The sequence below is a fragment of the Vulpes lagopus genome, chromosome 3 (genome assembly GCF_018345385.1).
Source record: "Vulpes lagopus strain Blue_001 chromosome 3, ASM1834538v1, whole genome shotgun sequence".
Classification (NCBI taxonomy): Eukaryota; Metazoa; Chordata; class Mammalia; order Carnivora; family Canidae; genus Vulpes; species Vulpes lagopus.
Genome location: NC_054826.1, coordinates 115,236,665 through 115,261,802, shown reverse-complemented (window position 1 = coordinate 115,261,802; position 25,138 = coordinate 115,236,665). Strand labels below are relative to the sequence as shown.

The following is a 25,138-nucleotide window of genomic DNA, read 5'->3' as shown; positions in this document are numbered from 1 at the left end:
GAAGTTTCCCAAAGCCTGACCCTAGGCCCTCTATACATCTCACTTTGTACTCTCCCACTCAATCCATGCCAATGGCAATATTTGCCACCTGCATGGCATCAACTCCTAAGTCTGGCCCTCCATCATTGATATCTACTCTGAAGTCTATACCTATGTACCCAACTGTATAAAATTAAACAATCCCAATATTCTAATGCCTTAAACATAACAATTGGCTCCTCTCCTCCTGGAATTCCCATTTTAATAAATGATGCCATCATCTAACCACTACTTTCTAATAAACGGCACTATTTGAACAGTCAGGCAGTATGTTTCCACTTCTAATCCTCATCTCTATCCCATCTCTCCTCCACATGCAACATTAGTGTCATAAAACACAAATCTGATATCCTCTCACTGCCCTAAACATCCTATGTACCTTCCTTCCCTTTTTAGCTAAATCTCTACCAATCACTCCTTTTACACTCTATGCCCCATCCATCCTAATCTTTCATTGCCACAGGAAGAATCATCTTGCTCAGCCAGTCTGCCTGGAATGGCTTTGTCCTCAAACCTTGCTGAACCTAGCTAATTTCTCTTTATCCTCCAAGCTTCAGCTTTCCTTTGAAAATTTTCTGACTCCCCTGAGTCAGGCCAATAGTCCCTGCTATATATGTGCTACCAGAGAACATAATAGTTTCTTTAGCTCTTACATCATTTTTTTTAAAGATTTTATATATTTATTCATGAGAGACACAGAGAGATAGAGAGGCAGAGACACAGGCAGAGGGAGAAGCAGGCTCCGTGCAGGAAGCCCGATGTGGGACTCGATTCCAGAACTCCAGGATCATGCTCTGAGCAAAAGCAGATGCTCAACCACTAAGCCACCCAGGCATCCCAGCTCTTACCATTTGAAAAGCTTATTTAACTGTTTTCTGCCACAAGACTGTAAATACCAAAAGGGCAGGGGACTACCAATGTTGCCTATCACACACTCCCATTGCCTAGATGGCATATAAGTTACCTGTTGACTAACTGATCACCCATTCTCCTAACTGAGGCCTTTCTCTCAACTGTGGAATACAGTTTCCTCACCAAAATCAACACTAACTTTTCTTCAACACACACTTCCTAAGCATTCTATTCAAATCAATATTTTATTGATCATTTACTACAAAAGCATTAACTAAGAACTAATGTCTCCAAAAGGTGAACTAAGATGGTTCCAATCTTGTTAAGAATTTATAATCTAAAAGAAGTGTAAAGTCAGAAGTTTCAACTAGGAGTGTAAAATGCTCTCTGATTTCAGGGAAAAAAAAAAAAAAAAACTCCCATTACTCAGCTCCTTCCTCAAACTCTCAAAATGTGTACCAAACTAGTTTGCACTTAGTAGTTATATACTAGCTTCAATTTCCCCACTTGTTTGAGATGTTAGGAGAGGATACGATCTTACACCACACAACTTTCATAGGGAAGAGAACAGCATAGTGATTCCAGCATAGAGAGGGGAGGGATACAGACAGATTAGATGATGATCTTCGTTCAAACTCTATTACAATTATTTAAAATAAGTAAAAAAATTAGTCTTCTAAGTTAAACTTCAATAACTAAAATTTGACCTATGCATATGATCTTAGGAGTAACTTTTATGGGGCACCTGGGTAGCTCAATTGGTTAAGCATCTGCCTTTGGCTCAGGTCATGACCTTGGGGTCCTGGAATGAAGCCAGGCTATCAGGCTCCCTGCTCAGCAGGAAGTCTGTCTCTTACTCTCTTTCTCAAACAAATAAGTAAGATCTTTTTTAAAAAAGTAACTTTTATGAACACAGAAAAGCCACCAAAATTAGAAAGGGCTGCCTCAACAATACACTTAAATTCTGAATTTATAATTTTTTTATAATTCAACAAAAAGATACACAATCCAATTTTTAAAAGGGCTTAAATATTTGAACAGCAATATTTCTCCAAAGATCTACAAATGGCCAATGAGCACATAAAAAACTGCTCAACATAATTATGACCAAGAAAATGTAAATCAAAACCACAATGAGAAATCACACCCACTTAGATAGTCATAATTTAAAAAAAAAAAAGTGTTGCAAATATACTGAGAAAATGGAACCCTCAATAACTGATGGGAATGTAAAATGGTACAAACACTTGAGAAGAATTTGGCAAGAAGCACCTGAGTGGTTCAGTCAGTTAAGCGTCCGCCTTCAGCTCAGGTCATGATCCCAGAGTCCTGGGATAGAGTCCCACATTGTGCTCACTGCTGGCTAGGGAGCCTGTTTCCCCACCACCACCACCACCACCACTCGTGCTCCTGCTCTCTCTCTCAAATAAATAAATAAAATATTTAAAAAGAAAAGAAAAATTTGGCAATTCAAGTCAAACAAACAAAAATTACCATTTGACCCAGCAAATCCACCAGGTATATGCCCAAAAGAGCCGATAGCAGGTCTGCTCACAAAAATTTGTGAATGTTCACGACACTATTCACAATAAAGTAAGGGTGGAAACCCAAATGTCCAAAGAATGAATGGATAAACCAAATGTGGTATATATCCATACAATGAAAGATTATAAATTCCAAATTAAGATTCCATAAAAAGGAATGAGTACTGATACCTGCCATACATGGATGAACCTTGAAACTTTATGCTAAGTGAAAGAGGCCAGAAACAAAAGGCTACATATTATATGATTCCATTTATATAAAATATACAGAATAGGCAAATCCATAGACAAAGTAGATTTATGGTTGCCAGGGGCTGAGAGGAGGGGAGAACAATAAGGGACTACGTAAAGGGTACTTGGTTTCTGTTTGGGGTGATGAAAAGTTCTGGAACTAGATAGTGGTGAGGTTGTGCAACATCATGAATTTACAGTTGACTCTTGAACAACACAGATTTGAACTGCACTAGTCCACTTATATGAGGACACACAGTACAGTAATGTAAACATACTTTCTCTTCCTTATAATTTTAACATTTTTCTCTTCTCTAGCTTATTGTAAGAATATAGTAAATAACACATATAACACACAAATACGTGTTAACTATCGTAAGGCTTCCATTTAACAGCTGGCTGTTAGTAGTTAAGTTTCAGGGAAGTCAAAAGTTATCAACGGGGGGAGGTGGGGGAGGAAGGGGGGGTGTCAGCATCTCAACCTCTACATTGTTTAAGGGTCAACTATACTTGGTACACTGAATTGTAAAATGATAAACTTTATGTGCATTTTACCACAATTTTTTTTTTATTTAGGACATTCTTGAGGCACCTGGGTAGCTCAATTATGGAATGTGCAACTCCTGATCTTGGGGTTGTGAATTTGAACCCCATGTTGGGTGTAGAGAATACTTAATAAAAATATATATATTTAAAGAAAAAAATCTATGGCATTCTTGAAAAGATCAAATTATAAGGAAAAAAAGACCAGAGGTTATCAAGGGCTGAGAGTAGAAGATGACTACAAAGGGGCACAAGGAAACGTTTTGGGATGATTGAACTATTCTATAGCTTGCTGAAGTGGTCATGTTTACAACATTACATGCATTTGTCAAAACTCAAGGAACTATATACCATGTAAATGAAACTTCAATAAATCTGACTTTAAAGAAACATCTTTACAGTAAAGGTATAATAGATAAAAGACTTGATTTGTTTTTACTAATTAATACTTCAGTATTTTAGGTCTTATATTGTTTACTATATTTAACTATTCTAAATAGAAAGGCAACATGTGGCACCAGCTTTCAGTTCACTGTGCACAATGAAACCAAAGACCGTTAGTGTCTGAATTGATTAATCACACCTAAGAACTGGAACTTAAAGCTCAGAAAGGATTTACCTAGCCAAGGTACAGAAACAAAACAGCTCTCATATCAGTAAAAAATAACTATTACTGACATTAACAGTAACAAATTCTAAATATCTAGCAAAATAGCAATTCACTCTATCAATGCCTGAGAAACATCTAAAATAGTCCCTGTAACATTTTACTAAGAAAGAAAAAAACTATAAATTCTTAATATTTTATTGCCTACCCATTTTGATACCTTTCAAAATTGTGGCTAAATTCTTAATAACTGACCACTGAGATAGTACAAAAAATTTTTAGAAAGATTCAAAACCACTAACTCTGATAAAATCAGAAAATCACTGGCTGAGACAGAGACATGAGAAAATCCACTGCTAATTAAAGTATTCCAAGGTTCTGTACATTATCTAGCATAAATTCTTATCTTACCTGGTGCTAAGAATATTTGCAGTTATAAAACCTGGTATACTTCTAATCTCCAACACAAATGTGAATTCAGGTTCAGTATTTAACAGAAATAATTGGGTTATGCTAAACAGTTCACTAAAGGCTCATGAATCTAAGACACCATGTTAATTTGACTCACTTTCTCCTGGCCTTTATTTTTAACCCAAGCTAGCTGACTGCCTTAAAAAGAAACCCTGCTTCAGCTCCCATTTGTATTGCTTATCTTCCTCTTTTGTCAGCAAGTCCTGGAAGTACTTTAGAAACATCCCATTCAGCCTGGGAAACTGCCAAGACTGGAAGGAAATCTCTTACTCCATGACCTCCCCAGCACAGGAAGGACAAAGACTGAAAATCTACAGAGAAACCTGCCCACCCCTCACCTTCAACCCTCAAGGCTCTCCAGTTAAATGCCAAACATGGCCTGTTAAGACAGAGAAGGTTAGTTAGCGAAAAATCATGAACACCTAAAAACTACAGAAATCCCAAAAGGAGGAGTCTTGAAACCAGACTGGGATTTTATCATCGAGGAAAAAGGCAGAGTGTTTTATCAGTATAAAAATGTATGTAACCATCTTTTAAAAGTCCTGAAAACAGGCAAATACTGACTGTAGAGTTATTCAGATAAAGTTCTATGCTAGTAGACCCAAGCATATCCCCAAAGGACTGACAGGCTTGTTGAAATTCTCCAACAATTACATATTTTAGATCTTCTATTTTTTTTAAACATTTAATTTATTTCAGGCAGAGAGAGAGAAAGAGAGCAAGAGAGAGCATGCATACTCATGAACAGGGAAGAGAGGGAAAATGAGAAGTCCCAGACGTGGGGCTCAATCCCAGTACCCTGAGATCATGACCTGAGCCGAAGGCAGATGTTTAACCGACTGAGCCACCCAGGAGCCCCTTAAATCTTCCCTTTAAAAATAATCCTAAAACAGGGGGCAGCCCAGGTGGCTCAGTGGTTTAGCACCGCCTTCAGCCCAGGGCATGACCCCAGGGTCCTGGGATCAAGTTCCCATTGGGGTCCCCACAGGGAGCCTGCTTCTCCCTCTGCCTGTGTCTCTATCTCTCATGAATGAATAAGTAAAATCTTCAAATAAATAAAAATAATCCTAAAACACACTATAGTTGCTTTCAAAAATAAATGTACTGTGTCACAGGGAAATATCATTACAACTTTTTTTTTATAGGTTGACACTGGTCAAGAAAAACGATGTGGTTGCCAAAAATCACTTGTAACACATTAAGAAAAAAACAAATATTACGCAATTTAGAAATAAGTACTTTTAAAGAAAACTATTATCAAGTTAGGCACTATTCCCACAATGGTATGATACACCCTACGAATCTTGGGCAGTCATGATTTTAGGGTATCAAAAGAGCAATATTCTACCCTGCACTCCTTAACACGTAACAGCCTTAAATATGATGACAAATACGGAAGACTCTTTCTGAATTACGTATTCCACGCTAGTGATTCTTAAAAGGAGGAAAAAACTAACAAATATCTTTAGTGCATTCTCAAATTATACACGTGACCCCTACCCAACCCTCTTAAAAAATAAATAAACCTGGGCAGCCCCGGTGGTGCAGTGGTTTAGCGCCGCCTCAGCCCAGGGCCTGATCCTGGAGACCAGGGATCGAGTCCCACATCAGGCTCCCTACAGCCTGCTTCTCCCTCTGCCTGTGTCTCTGCCCCTCTCTCTCTCTCTCTCTCTCTCTCTATCTCTCTCTCTGTGTGTGTGTGTGTGTGTGTCTCATAAATAAACAAAATCTTTAAAAAAATAAATAAATAAAATAAAATCTTTACTAAATAAATAAATAAACCTTAGAGAATAATCTAAAAAAAATCTTGGTTCTAACTTTATAACATTATACTAAGACACCAGGTGGACTTTTTTTTTTTTTTTAAGATTTTATTGATTTATTCATGAGAGACAGAGAGAGGGGCAGAGACATAGGCAGAGGGAGAAGCAGGCTCCATGTGAGGAGCTCAATGTGGGAGTTGATCCCATATCCGGGATCACACCCTGAGCCAAAGGCAGATGCTCAACTGCTGAACCACCCAGATGTCCCAACAGGTGGACTGTTAAATGGACTCTAATCCCCCATAACACCTATAAGACCTAGTTCCTTATGTCTCCTGGGGTATAATGGTAATGAAACATTCTACCTGTAATCAGACGTAAATATTTATAGTAAACCCTACTACTTAATCACTGGGACCTCTGCTTTAGGGGTGATCTTGAAATAACCACTTCCTATTACTTAAAATATAAATAAATAGAAAGGTCTCATAGAAAAATCTGAAAAGATATGGCCTCCTAATTCAGTTAGCTGGGAAAGGAAGATACTTTTCAAAATAACCACACTCTTCTTCTAACCATAGGAAAATTCATTAAGGAAGACAGTTTTGGTAGTTACTGAAACATAGTAGCAAATGGAAATCAACTGGGAAACACTGCTCCCACTGTGCTCAAAGGCAGCAAGAAATATGTTGAGGTATTTTTTTTTTAATTTTTTATTTATTTATGATAGTCACAGAGAGAGAGAGAGAGAGGCAGAGACACAGGCCGAGGGAGAAGCAGGCTCCATGCACCGGGAGCCCGATGTGGGATTCGATCCCGGGTCTCCAGGATCGCGCCCTGGGCCAAAGGCAGGCACCAAACCGCTGCGCCACCCAGGGATCCCTATGTTGAGGTATTTAAAAGTACTTAGCCTTGGGGCACCTGGCTTGCTTAGCTGGTGAAGTATGCAATTTTTGATCTCTGGGTTATGAATTCAAGCCCCACACTGGGTGTAGGGAATTACTTAAAAAAAAAAATTAAGAGGAAAAAAGGCATTTAGTCTTAAGTTTAAGAAAGTTATGAAACAGTACAAAATCATCACTTAAGCCACTTTACACCCATAAGGTCTATGCAAACTGTATCTTTTTCTTCTCAGATTTTATACTAAACACACTTTAATCAGATTGACTTAAGTGGTTTAAAAACAGAAACTTTCATAATTCCCTTTTACAACAAAAAAGATCAACGTTTCTAGATAAGTTCCTTAAGAGACAGTATTTACTCATTTTGAGTAAATTTATAGTGCAATAATTTAAAATAGAACCAAAATCTCATGATAGCTCAATACTGTACACATGCACACAATGATAAAATTTCAATGATTCCTATCCTTGTTTTGAAGATACATTTTTTTTTAAAGTACTTCAAACTATTACACCGGCAGAGTATATCCTTTCCACGATTCTATGATTCATCCTCCCTACTCGCTTTAAAACATTAATACCAGATGGTGGGAAGAAAGGGAGCAATGCAGCATTCAACCAGTGTTCCTAAAGAATCAGTTCTTTAAATTCCAACTGTATAATAAAAGTTAACAAAGGTAACAAACTTCTTTTTAATCCATATCTTCTCCATTTAATTCTGGCACCTGCCCTCCAATAGTTAGTAGTCCCAAAGATTAGATTTTTTTTTTCCTGGCTCACAATTTCAAGTGGTATGAAGTCCTTTAAGTGTGAATAGTAAGATAGAAAAAAATCATGCAGATAGAATCATGCAGATTTACAGTCAAATTCCTCATTACCCAACCTGAAGCAGGCTTACATAATGGAAGCACACTAAAAAATGTAGAAAGAGAACCACTGTTATATTGAGATCAATTAATGGCATATCCACAAATTTTTTAAAATAAATAGTATATTTTGCTTTATTTTTTTAAAGATTTTATTTACTTATTCATGAGAGACACAGAGAGAGAGAGAGAGGCAGAGACACAGGCAGAGGGAGAAGTAGGCTCCATGCAGGCAGCCCGATGCGGAACTTGATCCCAGGACTCTAGGATCACACCCTGGGCCAAAGGCAGGCGCCAAACCACTGAGCCACCCAGGCATCCCAATAAATAGTATCATTTATTTATCACAATACTTCATATAAATAATATTTTCAAATAACCTGCCACACCTAATAGAAATTTAACAATTGTATATGCTCCAATCAATATACCCTCAGATATACTTTTTTTTTTAAGATCTTATTTATTTATTTGAGAGAGACCACAGAGAAGAGAGAGCTCACAAGCAGAAGGGATGGGTAGGGATAGAAGCAGATTCCTTGCTGAGCAGGGAGCCCAATGCAGGGCTCAATCCCAGGACTCTGGGATCATAACCTGAACTGAGGGCAGACGCTTAACCAACTGAGCCACCCAGGCACCCCATGAAAAACAGTCTTTATCAAATTTTTGGAATTAATACACACATATATGACCACACAAGTACTACAAGAAAAAAATGAACTGATGAATCACTGAACTCTACCTCTGAAACTAATAATTCACTATATGTTAATTAACTGAATGTAAATAGAAGTAAATTAAATTTTTAAAAAATATACAGTAAGTTTAAAAAATGGAATGTGAACTAGTCTCTGAGCATGAATGTAGTAAACTTTACAACTTTTTGAGGAAGAGATAAAAGGGGCAGGATCTTTAAAATTTCAAATTTGATTCAGACATGGCAACATATAAATAGCATTTTGTAGCACTTAAATAATTTTCAAAGTAATTTTCCAAACTTAAACCCTCATAACCCTACATCTTAGGGAAGGCAAGAATTACCTCCTCAGAGGAACAGCTGGGTAGTGCCAATACAAAGGACCTTTGTCTTCCCATTTTTTAGTCCACTGTTATTTTCACGACACTAGCCTCTCCTAAGATAAAGATCTGTCAAGGATCAATACTAAAAATGCACATATTCTTAAAAATAAACACACCTGAGAGAGGAACATAAAACACACTGGTTCTATTTCTAACTTCTCCAATGCAATTATATTAAGACAGCAAGTGGATTTTTAAATGAACTAAGTGTGGGTAGAACAGCACTACTAATGTAAGTATTATATCCTAATAAAAGTAAAAACATAGAGAATACTAATATTACAGTAACTATACAAGATAGGCCACTTAAAGAAAGGCTTCTTTTACAAAACTTTTATAGTCAGCCATTTGATTACTCCCAACACATACAACCTTTATGAAATGCAACTTCAATTTTAATTTCAGTATTTATTTTTAAAGATTTTTATTTTTTTGAGAGAGTAAGAGAGAACATGCACACATGCAGGGGGAGGGACAGAGAGTCACAGAGAGAGAGAGAGAGAGAGAGAGAGAGAGAGAATCCCAAGCAGACTCTGTCTTGAGTACAGAGTATGACTGAGGCTGGATCCCACGACCCTGATATCACAACCTGAACGGAAATAAGAGTCACCCAAATGCCCCTTCATTTCAGTGTTTTCAAAAAAAGGAATAAGATGCTACACACTAAAATACTATCAATATTTAAAATTATGACAGAATTAATCATTTTTAATGGTCAGCATTCTAATTCAAGTCCTTCAAAAACAATACAGTATCTTAAGGTAAATTCCTTTTTTTTTTTTAACTCTACCCCCAACATGTGGCTCAAACTCAACCATGAGATCAAGAGTCACATGCTCTAAAACTGAGCTAGCCAGGTGACCCAAGGTAGATTCCTTAAACCTGACTAAAGACCAAACACTAAATCTCAAGTTTCATAGTCCTGCTGTTGGGAAACCTGCCACATTTTCATTTTTCTTCACATTTACCCAAAGAATATAAGGATAGGCCAAGAAAAATCTTTTTTGGAAAGAAAATCCAGGATGTGTTTTCTTTTCAAGTAAATATATATTAATTCAACTGTACTACACTATGTGATACTGGTGATCACCTTTGGGATTTTTAAACCAGAATCTAACCTAATCAGAGTCATATTCTACAGATAACAAAAATTTGACACATTTCCTATTAATAGGTTTTTCTGTCTGAATTCTGGCAAATCTCAAGAAGCCAACATAATATCTGGCAATAGGGCGATGAATCTGAATGTCCAGTGTTAGAATCAAAACGAAGTCTGAAAATGCAGCACTACACTTCAGACAAGGAATTCCAGGGTTCATATTATCAGGAATATAAAACAAGGGACACCCTCAAGAGTCTGAACACCAAGAGTTGTCATGGGCTGCTTCAAGGAACTAAATATTCCAAGATGAAAGTTAAAATTTCAAACACACACACACAAACACACACCTATCTTTTAAAATCAGATTAAGGGCACCTGGCTGATTTAGTCCACAGAGCATGCAAACCCTGATCTAGAGGTCATAAGGTCAAAGCCCCACATTGGGCATGGGGCCTGCTTAATTAAAAATACATAAAAAATAAAATCAGAAGATTAAAATGCTAAAGAGGAGATAGTAAAAACAAATTTCCAATGAACAAATTCAAATAAAAGGGAAAAATTAAATTCAAAGAGCTTTAGTTAAAAAAAAAAAAAAACAATGTTGTCAATGCTGTCATATATGAGGGAAAAACAAGTATCTGTCAGTATATAGCCCAATACAGACTTATTAGTGGAGCCTTCTCCCTATTCAACAGAAAAGGTATTAAGTATTTTGGAAGACACCAAAAATAAAGATCTAATAAAAACTAAGTTAAACAACATCTTTTAAAAACCCGCAGACAAAAAACAAAACAAAACAAAACAAAACAAAACAAAAAAAACTGCAGACAAAAAGATAAAAACAGACAAAAACAAAAAACTGCAGACAAAAAGATAAAAATAAAAACCTGCAGACAAATACATGAGTATTCAATTATCTTAGACCATTAAATTTTTTTTTGTGGACAATAAGAACACTGCTGAGATTCTCTAAGATGCTAAAAAGAGGGGCACCTAAGTGGCTCAGCTGGTTAAGCATGGGACTCTTGATTTCAGCTTGGGTCATGATCTCAGGGTCATGAGGGCTCTGCACTAAGTGGAGTCCACTTGAGATTCTCTCCCTCTTCCTCTGCTCCTTCCCACTGTGTGTGTGCACATTCTCTCTAAATAAATGAATAAAATCTTAAAAGATGCTAAAAAGAAGAAAAAAGTAGTGCCTCTTCTTATATACAAATAACATAACTTAGGAACTCCACATTAAAAAACAAAACAAAATTTATCCTGATATCAGAAGCCCATCTAAAAAAAAGATTTTAAAAAATAAACACAAAAAGCTTTTAGGGGTACCTGGGTGGCTCAGTCGGTTGAGCAGCCAGCTCTTGATTTTGGCTCAGGTCATGATCTCGGGGTCCTGGGATCAAGTCCCCACTGGGCTCCACACTCAGAGGGGAGCCTATTTCAGGATTCTCTCTCCCTCTGCCCCTCCCCCTGCTCAAGCACACATTTCTAATAAATAAACACAAAGAGCTTTTTAAAAGTTTTTAAATAGGAGTGTTTGGGTGGCTCAGGTTAAGTGTCTAACTCTTGATTTCAGCTCAGGTCATGATCTCAAGGTTGTGAGATCAAGCTCAGCATCAGGCTCTTCACTGGGTGTGGAGCCTGCTTAAGATTCTCTTTCTCCCTCTCCCCCTCCTCCTCTAACAAATAAAAAATAAATAAAAGTTTTTAAAATAATAAATATGATGGGGCAACTGGGTGGCTCAGTGGTTGGATCACCTGCTTTTGGCTCAGGGCATGGTCCCAGGATCAAGTTCCACATCAGGCTCCCTGCAGGGAGCCTGCTTCTCCCTCAGCCTCTGTCTCTGCCTCTCTCTCTGTGTCTCTCATGAATACATAAAATATTTTAAAATAGAATAATAAACATGAGCGCCTAGGCATACTATGTTAATATGAATAATAACATTAAGCTCCCAAAAAATAACTTTCGGCAAGAATACAATTCCCTTTTTTAAAAAGCTATGAACATTAGTATGAAAGAAGTAATTCACCATGTTGAGAAATGTGTTGACTCTGGGAAAAAAAAATTTTATTTTTTTGGAAGCTCTATACTCCTATGGGAGTTCAATTCAGGACCCCAAGATCAAGAGTCGCATGCTCTCTACTGACCAAGCCAGCCAGGTGCCCTTGGTTCTGGAAAATTTTGAGTTCATTCATTTCCCAATCAGGAGATATACAAGGGACTCAGGCATTCTAGTGGAATGTCAGAAGGCACAACCCAGCGCTTCACTTTTAGTGATTAGGTTGTTTAAATAATGTACAAATAGGTACAACAGATATGGGGTAAGATGTGTAAAAAAACTTTATATATGTAAGCAGAGTATTTTTTCATGATGGATAAAAACTATGAATCTTAAATAAACATATTCTTTCTTCTGTAAAAGATCAGGCCACACTAGAACATTGTCTCTTTAAACCTGTTCAATCAGCTTATTTAAATTGCTGCCTCAGGCTAACCAGGCTGCTATACAAGGAACAGTTCCTTTCAAAAGCCTCCCACAGTAACAGTGTTATAGAGTTAACTCTAAATACAGAAACAAACTTGCAGAATTCCATTTTCATGTATTTACTTGAGGAAGGACACTCAAATACAGAGTGTATACTATTTTTCAAGAAAGCTCTATGCTGGGATGCCTGGGTGGCTCAGCAGTTGGGCCTCTGCCTTTCAGCTCAGGGCGTGATCCCAGGGTCCCGGGTCAAGTTCCGCATCGGGCTCCCCGGAGGGAGCCTGCTTCTCTGTCTGCCTAAGTCTCTGCCTCTCTCTCTGTGTCTCTTATGAACAAATAAATAAAATCTTGAAGAAAGAAGAAGAAAGAAAGCAAGCAAGCTCTATGCTCAACTTGGGGCTTGAACTCACGACCCCAAGATCAAGAGTCACATGCTCTACCAACTACACCAGCAGGTAAGAAGAGAAAGGTAAAACCATTAAGATGCATGCACATGCGAAGATTATATTTTATTGTGGGAGACACACATGAAAATTTCATACAGTGTTAAGTGCAACGAAGAAATGTTAGAGGATCCTTCTTCCCAGTGAGGGGTGATATTTAGGATGAGACAGCATGAGGGCATCCAGGTCATTGTTCTCTAAGAAAAGCAATCTGTACAGTAGCTACACAGCCAAGAAGAGTGCATGCAAAGGCCCTAAGGCAGAAATGAACTTCAGGAGTGCTTTAGGGCAAGTAAGACACAGAAGCAGGGGAGAAAATGACAGGCTCAGCCCTCAAGAGACTTAAGAGATCAATCATTGAAGTGATAAGCTCAAGTTAGCTTTCACTGTATTACAGAGGATAGAGGTAACAGGGTAGGGATATGGGAAGTACAAAGTTTAGACTGGGGAGAGCACAAAAACAACTAAGCAACAGTAGGTATTGACAGGGTAAAGAAAGTTCCGTGAACCTGTAGCTGATGGGAATAAATTTAGCCAAGAAAAGGAGCTCTTGTGTATCCCAGGACTAAAATGTCTAAAAACAGTTAAGAAGGGAACCATCAACTATTAACTTTTCACAGGATCCTTAGATATCCCAAGAATGCAAGTTTATGGCAAAAGAAAACAAATATGTTGAAGATGACAAAATTATCAAACTGCAGAAACCGTAAGTTGGTAATAAATTATAAGAATATTCAAAATTTCCTTTCTACAGTAAATTTTAAGATAAGATTTACCTGTATACTCTGTTAGTTTGTTGTTTGGTTTTGGGGTTTTTTTGCAGGGTGGGGAATGAGGGCAGGGATGGAAAAGGAGTATAATCCAACTGAAAATCAATGTGTATCTGTATCTTGAGTGGTCATACTTACACAGGTGTATAATTTGTAAAAATTCATGTAAGATCTATACATATGTCAATTTCATCTAAAAAAAAGTAACAGTGGACTAAAAAAATTTCAGGAGAAGAAATATACGCTCAATCACTAACATAAATGGAGAAAAACTAATAGAAACATAAATGTCACAGCAGGAATTTAACAGGTTACACTCCACATTTAAAACAAATTAGTGCAATAAGCTTGAATATTTCGTATAGAAATTAAACCACAGAATGCCTGCAACTTTTTCTTAGGCCTGTCTATACAAAAGGGAATATGTTTTATTCTATGGTCCCCAAAACAAAACTGGGAAAACTTTAAGAAAGCCAAAGGTAGGTAAACCAAAATAACAATATGAAGAGACACCAAACAAATGACTACTTGTGTGAATCCATAAAGAAAGGTCCACTGAAAAGAACCCCAGGGATTTATTTTAGGTGATGATAGTAAGGAAGAAAGTAAACAAGTTTCGACTATATTCCAGGCAGTGAAGGCAGGTAATCTTAATTAAAAGTTGTGAGAATTCAAATAAACCAATAAACAAAAAGCAGAAATAGACCCATAAATACACAGAACAAATTGATGATTGCCAGAGGGGAGCAGGGTAGGGGAGAAGGCAAAATGGGTGAAGTGGTTTGGGAGATACAGGCTTCCAGTTCTGGAATAAGTCAGAAGAATAAAAGTACAGCATAAGGAATACAGGGAGGGAAAAAAAAAAAGGTGGTGAGAATTCAGTGTTCACAAGACACCATGGACCACACTGTTTTCTGTGTATGATCATTCCATTTAAGTGTCCTCAACCTAAACTGAACTATAAATAGATAAAAAGTATCACAGTAGTGACCAACCTCAAGCAACACCATATAAACACATGAGGGGCTTTTGCTTATGGAAATTCCCACGTATTGGGCTGAATACTTTCATCTGAATTTAAATAATTAATTATAAACAGAATATTCAGGTCCTTAGCAGTCTCTTAAAGCTATGATTCAAGGCCTACAATACAGCTTCAATATAGTTCTTGAGCTCTCTTACTTGTGTAACTCCTCAAAACTATCCCATCCTTCTAACCAAACTAGAATTTTTTTTTACCAAGGACAATTTGCATTTGCCACCTCCTTACTCTTGTAGGGAGGGAAGGGGAAGACCCCTCCCCCCCACACACACACACTATCAAAATAGTACAGATCAATTTCATGGCCCCTCTGCCCTCTTCTCAACTGTACAGCTTTCCATTCTCTAACTCTTCAGGTTTTAAACTCTGCTAATTATGTATAAAAAAAATATATCAAAGATTATATCACAATATCCTTTACTTTTTCCAAGACTTTTCTCCCATATTAACCTATAACCTTTTTTTTTTTTAAGATTTTATTTATTCATGAGACACACACACACACACACAGAGAGAGAGAGAGAGGGAGAGAGAGAGAGAGGCAGAGACACACGCAGAGGGAGAAGCAGGCTCCATGCAGGGAATCGATCTTGGGTCTCCAGGATCACACCCTGGGCTGAAGGCGGCGATAAACCGCTGAGCCATCCAGGTTGCCCTAACCTATAACCTCCTTAAAGATAGTGGCTCTATTAGTCATAAAAATCTCTAAAAGATCAATAGAACCTAAAGTCAAATATTTTCATTGCATTAGAATGTTACATAATCTGTTATTAATACCCTCTGGATATACTCCCAACTTAAAAAGGAACCAAAACAAAAGGGGAAAAAGATTCAACTTAAAGATACAATTGCCGATGTTTCATAAGGCTTATATTTTATAATGGAAAAAACAAACTTTCCCCACAAATTGAACACCCATACAGTTATCTGATAAATCGTCATAGTATACGTGAATATCTGTGGTAGAGAATTGATTACCATAAATTGTACTAAACTAAAGCTCTATTTATGGTCATCAGATCTATAACTCCATTTTTTTTTACTTTACGTGTTTTACTATATTATGTATCTACAGACATTAAATAGTCTACAGAATCATTAACAGCTAAATAGACAACTCTGGTTTCAAAACCCCAGCTTCTCACAATGCCAGACACAAGTTTCTATCTTTTCTATCTTCACAGTACTCTTCCTGTTTTTTGGTCTCAGACAATGGAGAATAAAGTTACTTGTACTTTTGAGAACTTTAATCTGTCTACATTTTACCAAAAATGGAAGCTATTTTTAATATACAGTTTCATCATTATAGAGTTGTAAACAGATCTTAAGTTTGGGCACTGTAAAACACCCAGTATAAATCTGTTAAAGTCCTAAGACTCCAAAGTATAGAAGTAAAATCCTGTTTTCTGTTGACCTGAATGCTTCTGAACTAATCTATATTTGACTCCAATGTCAAATTAGTCATGTCATTTTGGAATATTAGAATATATAATAATTATAGATTTAATTTTAAAACAAGTCCTTCTGATCTCTACCTGGATTGGTACAATTAGATTATATTCCAAAGCAAAGTCAAGAAAAGGACATGCTTTGGCTAGTGGCAATGATAAAACCATTCATTTGCCTAATTCTTAAATCTTAAATGAGAGTATAGTGAAGACTATCAACCAGTCCTATATAAATGCTTTCTACAAAAATATGCTTCTAGCAAAGATAGGCTTGTTCTATTGCCATTTGACACTGGTCTATTCAGCCACCTGGAACACTTCCTGTCAATATGTGTGAAGTATCACGTGTGGCCACGACTGACTCAACAGTCGGTTTCCAGACTAACTGACAGACTAAAAGAGATAGACAAGAATTGCTTTTTTAAAATCACACTTGTTCAGAAGTCTGAACCTAAGAAAAATAAAAACAAAATCAGAGAAGTAATGGTACACCAAGCCAAATAATTTTCCTAAAAACTAAATGATTCACATGCACCATAAGGAATCTGCCTGCATCTGAAGATGTTTAAATAGATCTCCATTTAATCAAAGAGGAAGATGAGGTTCTGTCAGTTAACTGGAGTCTGTCACCTTTTTAAAGAGTGAACAGAGTAACAACCTCATATTTAACTTAGGAAAATTATGTCTTGGCAAACAAGGTTCTTTTCTGGCTGTTTAACAAAACAACTATAGCAGCCCCACAAATAAATCAAGTCCTGCCATGGAGTACCATTCTTACTTTTTTGTTCCTGATTCTACAAAAAAAGTCAAATATTGCCAACATCCTAACCAACTGTTATGTTTCTCCATGTATCGAACTACATCTCACAGTATCTATCTACCTGTAAGTTCTGAGACTTTGTTACAGAGAACAGCTTCAAAGAAAGCTTACAACCCCCCAACAAAAACACCACACACAGCCAAGAACTAGAATGCGTAAAGGAAGAAAACATGGATAATACTAATAATCTATGTACAGAGTCCATAAATATATAAGCCATTCTGCTTCCTATCTGTCAAATGAAGTCAAGTGACCCCAGCAGGCGGCTGCAACTTTGCTACTACATTTACTTAGAATGACAAGCTACAATTTATTCTTTTCTAAAAGCTCTAGGATTATTTGTGAGGAGCACTTTAGTCTTCTACAGGGATATTAAGTTATTTCATATAAAATAACCACAATACTGAAAAATAATGGAAAATCCAATGTCAAAGAACTGTCAAATTGAAGCTCATTTATCATCTAATTTCATTACAAGCAAGAGGGAGAAAAAAAAACCTATTTCACACATTTCAATGTAAGTACAAAACAACTAAGAATGTCAATTACAGACTACAATTATTTAAACTAGTCAACTGGTTGTAGTTAAAGCACTAACAAACCCTAAGTGATAAAAGACAAGTAAAGCTAGGCTTTTCAATCTTTTTAAAAAGCTACTTAACATCTCAATTCTAGAGTCAGACATTAACTTTTAAAGTCACCTAATTATATACAAATGTTCTCAACAGACACGGGATTTGGGAAGGCATATTAAAACAAGTAAGAGGTGTTACCGCCCATTACCCAAAGACTTTTCTATCAAGTCTTAAAAATGTTACACTCTAACATCTTCAATCATTTCCAGTACTGCTCAAGTTACATGTAACCATTAGGAAGCAAGTCAATCCCAACAATCCGTCTTAAGCACTTATCCGGCCAGTTGCAGGCCAATGGGTAATTCAAGCGTGCTTCAAAGGACGAAAACTCCACGAACCACGATACCCTAAAACGTCCTTCTAAGGCATTCAGTCCTAAATTAGGCACAAGTGACCCATGATCAATCAAAGAGACAAAAACTGTGTGTATGTGTATATGTGTGTGTGTATATATACAGTGTGTATAGAGAGAGCACACCTGTATTTGCATATATACACATATACACATATATACATATATACGTATGTATGTACATGTATATATACCAATAAAAGTTGATGCTTCAAATATATCCCATTTCAGGGAGGCTCCAAAGAGGTCTGAGATCAAATCCCCTCCATGCAAAAGGTAATCCTCTACTCCTGAGAGCCTTACTCAAAAGCCCCAAGTCTGATTGCTCTCCACCAGGGTAACTGCCCCTGCACTTGGGGAGGCCGAGAGTGGGGCGGCCTCATTCCACGCCCCACAAGTGCCCCGTCTAAAGTCGGAGCAAAGCCTTGGGAGCGCTGGGGCGGGGGGGGGGGTGTTGTTTTTCGAAATATTAACACGTGGGGGGGAGCTCAGAGAAGGAATCAGTTAAGGAGCTTTTTTTTTTCTTTTCTTTTCTTTTCTTTTTTTTTTTTCTTGCGTGGGGGGCCAAGAAGCGAAGGTGTGACACCGAGAGGGCCCTGGACTCCCGGGACCCCCCCCGTCCACACGCACACACAAGTCCAATCCCAACTTGGCGGTAGTAACCAGAAAGTCCGCCGCCGCCACCAGGCGGGCCCCCTTTCTCCACCCTCCGTGACCCGACTCCTAGGCCGCCGGGCGCCCCGGGTCTCGGCTCCGGCCCCGGGAGCGAAACGCGGAGCGGGCGGCCGTGTAGGCCTCGCCTCCCCCGGCCTTCCTCCCCAGCCGGGGCGGGAGGGGACCCAGGAAGCCGCGCTCGGTTCCCCGGGGCGGGGCGGGGCGGGGGGGAGGGCCTAGGCCGCGCCTCCCGGCTCCGGCCCCGGCCCCCGGCCCCCGGCCCCCGGCCCCCGGCTCCCGGCCCGAGGGCCCTAGGCCGCGGCCCGCCCGCGGCGAGGCGGGGCGCGGGGCGCGGGGCGCGGGGCGCGGGCCGGGGCCGGGGCCGGGGCCGGGGCCGGGGCCGGGGCGGCGGGCCGGGCGCCGGCTCACCCACCTGGGTTGCCAGTCATTCCAGCTCCGCGGGTACTTGGTGCCGCCGCCGCCGCCGCTGCTCAGCCGAGACCCCGGGGCTCTGCGGCTCATTACCTTCCCCGACACGACATGGCCAAGCGCCGCCGCCCAGAGAAGCGCGAGTCGCCGCCCGAACCGACCGCCGCCGACGCTCCGCTCCCGCCCGGGGCAGAGGAGGAAGCCGAGCAGGAGGAGGAGGAGGAGGAGGAGGAGGAGGAGGAGGCGGCGGCGGAGGGCGGGGGAGGCGGACGGCCGTTCCGGGTTCCGCCTGAGCCCGCAGCGCAGGACGAGGAGGCGGGAGCGGCGCCGCGAGGCGGAGGCGGGGGAAGGGGAGGCGACGTCTCCTCCAGGGCCGAGCGCGGCCCGCGACGCCGGGAACCAGAAGGAAGAGGACGGCGAGGAGGCGGTGGCGGCGGCTCCCCACGCTCACACAGCCACGGCTTCCCCGCCTCCCGGCTCCGCCCGCCGCGCCGCCGCTGCCGCACGGCATGCTGGGAGCGAGGGGCGGGGCCGGCGCCCGCCGGGCCGGGGAGAGGGGCGGGGCCGCGTGCGGGGGGCGGGGCCGGCGCCCGCCCGGCCAGCGGAGGGGGCGGGGCCGGCGCCCGCCGGGCCAGGGGAGTGGGGCGGGGCCGCCTGCGGGGGGCGGGGCCGACGCCCGCCCGGCCCGCGGAGGGGGCGGGGCCGCCCGTGGGGGGCGGGGCCTGCGCCCGCCGGGCCAGAGGAGTGGGGCGGGGCCGCCTGCGGGGGGCGGGGCCGACGCTCGCCCGGCCAGCGGAGGGGGCGGGGCCGGCTGCCGCGCGGGGCGGAGTCGGGCGGGCGAGGCCCTCGCGGACCGCCCTCCCGCGCCTCGGGCTCGCCTTCGGTCCCCGCGGACCGCGCCAAGGTCCCCGCCCCGCCCCGCCGCGGGGGATCTTGGGAGAGGGGGATCTCCGCCACCACCCCCCACGCGCACACCCTCCCAAACATTCTCCAGAAAGCACCAGACCCGGGAGGGCTGGGCGGTCAGGTGTGAACAGGCATCCAATCGAGGACCTAGGGTGCCCTTGCGCGGGTGCGCGCGCGCTCTCACACACGCGCACACGCGCAGGCGTGCCCTGAAGGCTCACGTGTGCCCGTTTTCTCCACCCCATACGGAAAAAGTAAAAAAGAGAGAGAGGGTAGATAGATATCCACCCACCCAGCCCCCACATGAAATGTGCCCATGGAGTCCTGACACCTCGGCCATATCCTCAACGTTGTCAAAAACGAAGCTGAATACAAGGAGAAAAGGGGTATTCCCCTGTGCCCCGCAATCCCTGCCCCTCTGCAATGTGAAGTGTGCTTTGAAATCCTCTCACCTGAACAGTTAACCACCTTCTCCACTGGAAAGAGTCCGCCTGGTGAGTGGGCAGGGCCTCCACCTGAGCACTTGCCCCCACCCCCACAGTCCCCCGGGGAAGATGTCACTAAACCCTTGGATACATAATGTGGATGCAGATGCTCAGAGGAAAGCTGCCCAAGATGTACATCTAACAACGGGAAGATCATCAAGAGGCTTCACATCAACCCAGAGGGTTTTAACCTACTTTATGTTGCAAGAAGACAGACTATATATCACTTGCGTAATTAAAAAACTGTTACCTAGAGTACTTGAAGATCTGAAGATCATAAGTCTTTGATATTTCCACAGGCATACCCCTTCCTCCCTGGGCTCCTTGCTGATGATGCCCATGAAGCCACACTCAGGTAGGATCCTGCCAGTTCTAAAAGATGGAAAGTTAAGATATTTTTTTTTAAGATTTTATTTATGTATTCGTGAGAGACACACAACGAGTGAGAGAGAGGCAAAGACACAGACAGAGGGAGAAGCCGCCTCCATGCAGGGAGCCTGAGGTGGGACTCCATCCCAGGTCTCCAGGATCACACCCTGGGCCAAAGGTGGAGCTAAACCGCTGAGCCACCTGGGCTGCTCAAGTTAAGATTTTCTTTTTCTTTCTTTCTTTTTTTTTTTTTTTTTAAGTTAAGATTTTCAAATGAACTTTTCTCCCCTCACTTGGCTTCCCCTCCATTTGGAGAAAAAGAAATGTCTGAACTGAGACTGATACTTGACTCAACACAGAAATCCCCACTAGATCAGACCCAAGCATGGTCATCTACGTGTGTTTAAAAAAAATAATAATAATAACGAGACCTACATTAAGGGCACCTGGATGGCTCAGTTAGTTAAACGTCTCCCTTCCACTCAGGTCATGATCTTGGGGTCCTGGAAATGAACCCCACCTCGGTTATTAGAAATGACTGAAATATTTATTTTTGCTCAATTTCCCTTCTTTCCACCACCATGCAAGCCTGTCTTGCAATCTGACTTGAAAGGCTCCCCTCCCAAAGCCTTTCCTTAATTTTAAGTTCTGAGCTTCCTTGGACCTGCTTTCCTCAGATCTTGACCTTTCTATGTTCCAGGTGAGTTAATGCTTCTCTCCTCCCGTCAGACCCATAAGCAAATAGCTGATGTGGCCAATTAATTGTTTTGACTTCCTTCATAGTTTATTGTAACAATGGTGCATTGACCAAATTATGTCAGATTCCAAAATGATTTGGAATCATTTGGAACCAGCACAATAATCAGAACCTTAGACCTCAAAGAAAAAAATGTCCAGAGTCCTTTAACTTTTTCAAATTACAGAATAACAGCGGAGTAATTCAAGGATGGGCTCTGTATTCAAATTCCAACTCCTCCACTTAAAACTGAGGGAGTGTCAACAGGGTCCTGACTATCACAGTGCTTCATTGTCTCATCTGTAAAATGGAGATAATAGTACTGACCTCTTAAGAATGTTGAGAGAATTGTGGTGCCTGGGTGGCCCAGTAGGTTAGGCATTTGCCTTTGGCTCAGGTCATGAGCCCAGGGTCCTGGGATGGAGTCCCACCATGGGCTCCCTGCTAAGCTGGAAGCCCACATCTGCCTTCCCTGTGCTGGTCCCGCTGCTTGTGCACTCTCTCTCTCTCTCTCTCTCTCTCTCTCTCTCTGTCAAATAAATAAATAAAATCTTTAAAAAAAAAATGTTGAGAGATTTAACACAGATCTTGCATGTAAAGTGCTTTGCACAATATCTGCAACACAGTAAACAATCAATAAATGTTAGCTAGAAATCAGATCGACGACTCTGAAGCACATGCTATTTGGATAATATTTGACCAATGAAGAAGGAGGGGGAAAAAAGTAGCTGGCCAGGTTTGTGCTCAGTTCCTCCAATAACTGCTTCTTGTTTGTTTTCTTATACTTCTCCCATAGAAATAATTAACCCTCAAAAGCAATCAGTGTTGGCAACGTGGTAGTGTGAGGACACAGAAGGTAGGTGAGTGTCATTTGGCAGCAACTTACTGGAAAGCAATTTAAGAGTGTGTATCCAAAGACTTGAAATTGTTAATACCTTTCCCCTAGGAATTCCGCTTCCAGGAACCTATCCTAAGGAATTTTGCCACACTGAAGCCAAAGTGATTTTAATCTTTTTTTATGATTTAATTTTTAAGTAATCTCTACATCCAATGTGGGGCTCAAACTTACAACCCCAAGATCAAGAGTCTGATGCTCTACCAACTGCCAGGTGCTCCAGTGATTTTCTTTTCTTTTCTTTTTTTTAAAGATTTTTTTTTAATTTATCTATTCATGAGAGACAGAGAGAGAGAGAGAGAGAGAGAGAGAGAGAGAGAGATGCAGAGACACAGGCAGAGGGAGAAGCAGACTCCATGTAGGGAGCCAGATGTGGGACTTGATCCCAGATCTCTAGGATCAGGCCCTGGGCTGAAGGCGAAGCTAAACCGCTGAGCCCCCCGGGCTGCCCATGATTTTCTTTTTTAAATAAAAATCAGATCGTGTCATCATCCTACTTAAAACCCATTAATGGCTTCCCATTCTTCTTAAGATAAAACTAAAAGCCTGCAAGAGTCTGTAAAAGCTAGTTTTTTCTACACTGCAAACATCCTACCGAAATAGCTCATATCCAGAACAAGATTCTCATAGAGGTTATCAATTTTGTCTGCATAGTAAAATCCCCACATCTAGGCTGCACCCTGGACTAATTAAATCTGAATCTCAGGTGTCAGTATTTTTTGTAATGTAATCTCTATGCCCAATGTGGGGCTCAAACTCATGACCCTCAGATCAAGAGTTGCATGCTCTACAGACTGAGCCAACCAAGTGCCCCTGAGTAGAAGTATATTTTTAAGGCTTCCACAGGGGATTCTTTTTTTTTAAGATTTTACTTATTTATTCGTGAGAGACACAGAGAGAGGCAGAAACATAGAGGGAGAAGCAGGCTCCACGCAGGAAGCCCAATGTGGGATTCAATATCGGGACTCTGGGATCACTCCCTGAGCCTAAAGGTGGACGCTCAACTGCTGAGCCACCCAGGCACCCCACCACAGAAGATTCTAAAGTACAACCATGACTGAAAAACACCACTTTCAAGCCATTAAGCCCTGAAAAAGTTATTGGTGTCCCTGTATCTCCAACCTTGCCTCCCAATATATGTGAGTTTTAAAAACAATTCTAAACCACTGGGGGAAAAAAAAAAGTGAAAGCCCAGTTTTTCCCTGTGGCAACTACTTGGATACTTTAAGAAAAAAATACATCAAATGTGATCAACTCTCAAACCCTTCAAAAAATGTTATCTTGTTTCTTTTGGTGGTTCTGCTTCAAGGTTCCATTAGCACTTCTCCCCTCCACTCTAGTCATAGGGATTGATTTTCTGTTCCTAAAGCACACCAGGCCTGTCCAGACTCTGAGCTTTTGCGCTTGCTACTCCTGCCTAGAATGACTTTCCTACATTTGTTGCCATCAGGGTTGGGACGTGGGTGAGGTGAGTGAAGTGCCTAGGGTGCCAAATTTAAGGAGGCACTCACTCTCAAGGTCACGCAAGTGCCAACCCTGCACAGACACAGACCTGCCAGTGAGTGCCTCCCTCTAATATTTGGGGGTCTAGGCATCTCATCTGCCTCACCTTAGTCCTTGCACTGTTTTCCATAGTCCATCTCAGTTCTTCTGTGAGGTTTCCCTGACCTCCCTGCCCAGAAAAGCTAGTCAATGCTTGGACACTCTGTCACATAGCCTATTTCTTGTCTAGGTAGCACCGATCACCATCTGCAAGTATTGCGTTTCTTTGCACATTTGTTATGTCTCACCCTTAGAATAGGAGCTCTAGGGGCACCTGGGTGACTCGGTGGATGAGCATCTGCCTTTGGCTAAGGTCATGATCCCCAGCTGCCTGGGGAGCCTCCCTCTGCTTATGTCTCTGCCTCTCTCTGTGTGTCTCTCATGAATAAATAAATAAAATCTTTTAAAAAAAAGTTTTTTTAATAGAATAGGAGCTCTACCCGTGAAAGCAAAGTCCACACCTGTCCATCTCTACCCTCGGATCCTCAGCACACAGCATAGCACCTGAGCCAGAGTAAACACTCAAAAAATAGTTGTTAATGGATAAATGAAGTGGAAATGATCTAAAATATGGACCAAGATTGATACAAAAGTATTAATCTCATTTTTACTTATTTAGCAAAAAAAAAAGGAACATTATCTCAATGCTGAACAATAGAAAATTAATTAGGGGATAGTCTATTCATAGTTGGAATTTTCTGCAGCCATTAAAACTTATATTTATGAAGAACTCTTAATGAAATTAGGAAAATATTATGTTAATGTGTTGAAAAAGGGACACTTGGGTGGCTCAGCGTTTGAGCGTCTGCCTTTGGCTTAGGGCATGATCCCTGTCCGGGGATCAAGTCCCCCATCGGGCTTCCTGCATGGAGTCTGCTTCTCCCTCTGCCTATGTCTCTGCCTCCCAATCTGTGTCTCTCATGAATAAATAAAATATTTAAAAAAATAACGTGCTGAAAAAAATCATGAGATTCAAAAGTGAACATGTACTGTTTCCTCAACTCAGTTTTTAAAAAAGGAGGAGTGGGCACCTGGGTGGCTCAGTCAGTTAAGCGATGGGCTCTTGATTTCAGCTCAGGTCATAATCTCAAGGTTGTGAGATCAAGCCCCGTGTTGGGTTCCGCACTTG

At 41.2% G+C, this 25,138-nt stretch overlaps 1 protein-coding gene across 4 annotated transcripts in view; it reads right to left on the bottom strand.

The window, feature by feature from the left end:
- The window catches only part of SMG1 (SMG1 nonsense mediated mRNA decay associated PI3K related kinase), a 105,624-nt gene extending 86,043 nt beyond the window's left edge, over positions 1 to 19,581 (bottom strand). For all 4 annotated transcript variants that reach the window (XM_041750112.1, XM_041750109.1, XM_041750111.1 and 1 more), the window contains exon 1: positions 19,081 to 19,581. Coding sequence is in view for 3 of the 4 variants with exons in the window: in XM_041750109.1 (XP_041606043.1) it covers positions 19,081 to 19,169 (89 nt within the window). In the remaining variant the exon portion in view is untranslated. The remainder of the gene's footprint in view (positions 1 to 19,080) is intronic.
- Positions 19,582 to 25,138: the final 5,557 nt, after the last annotated feature.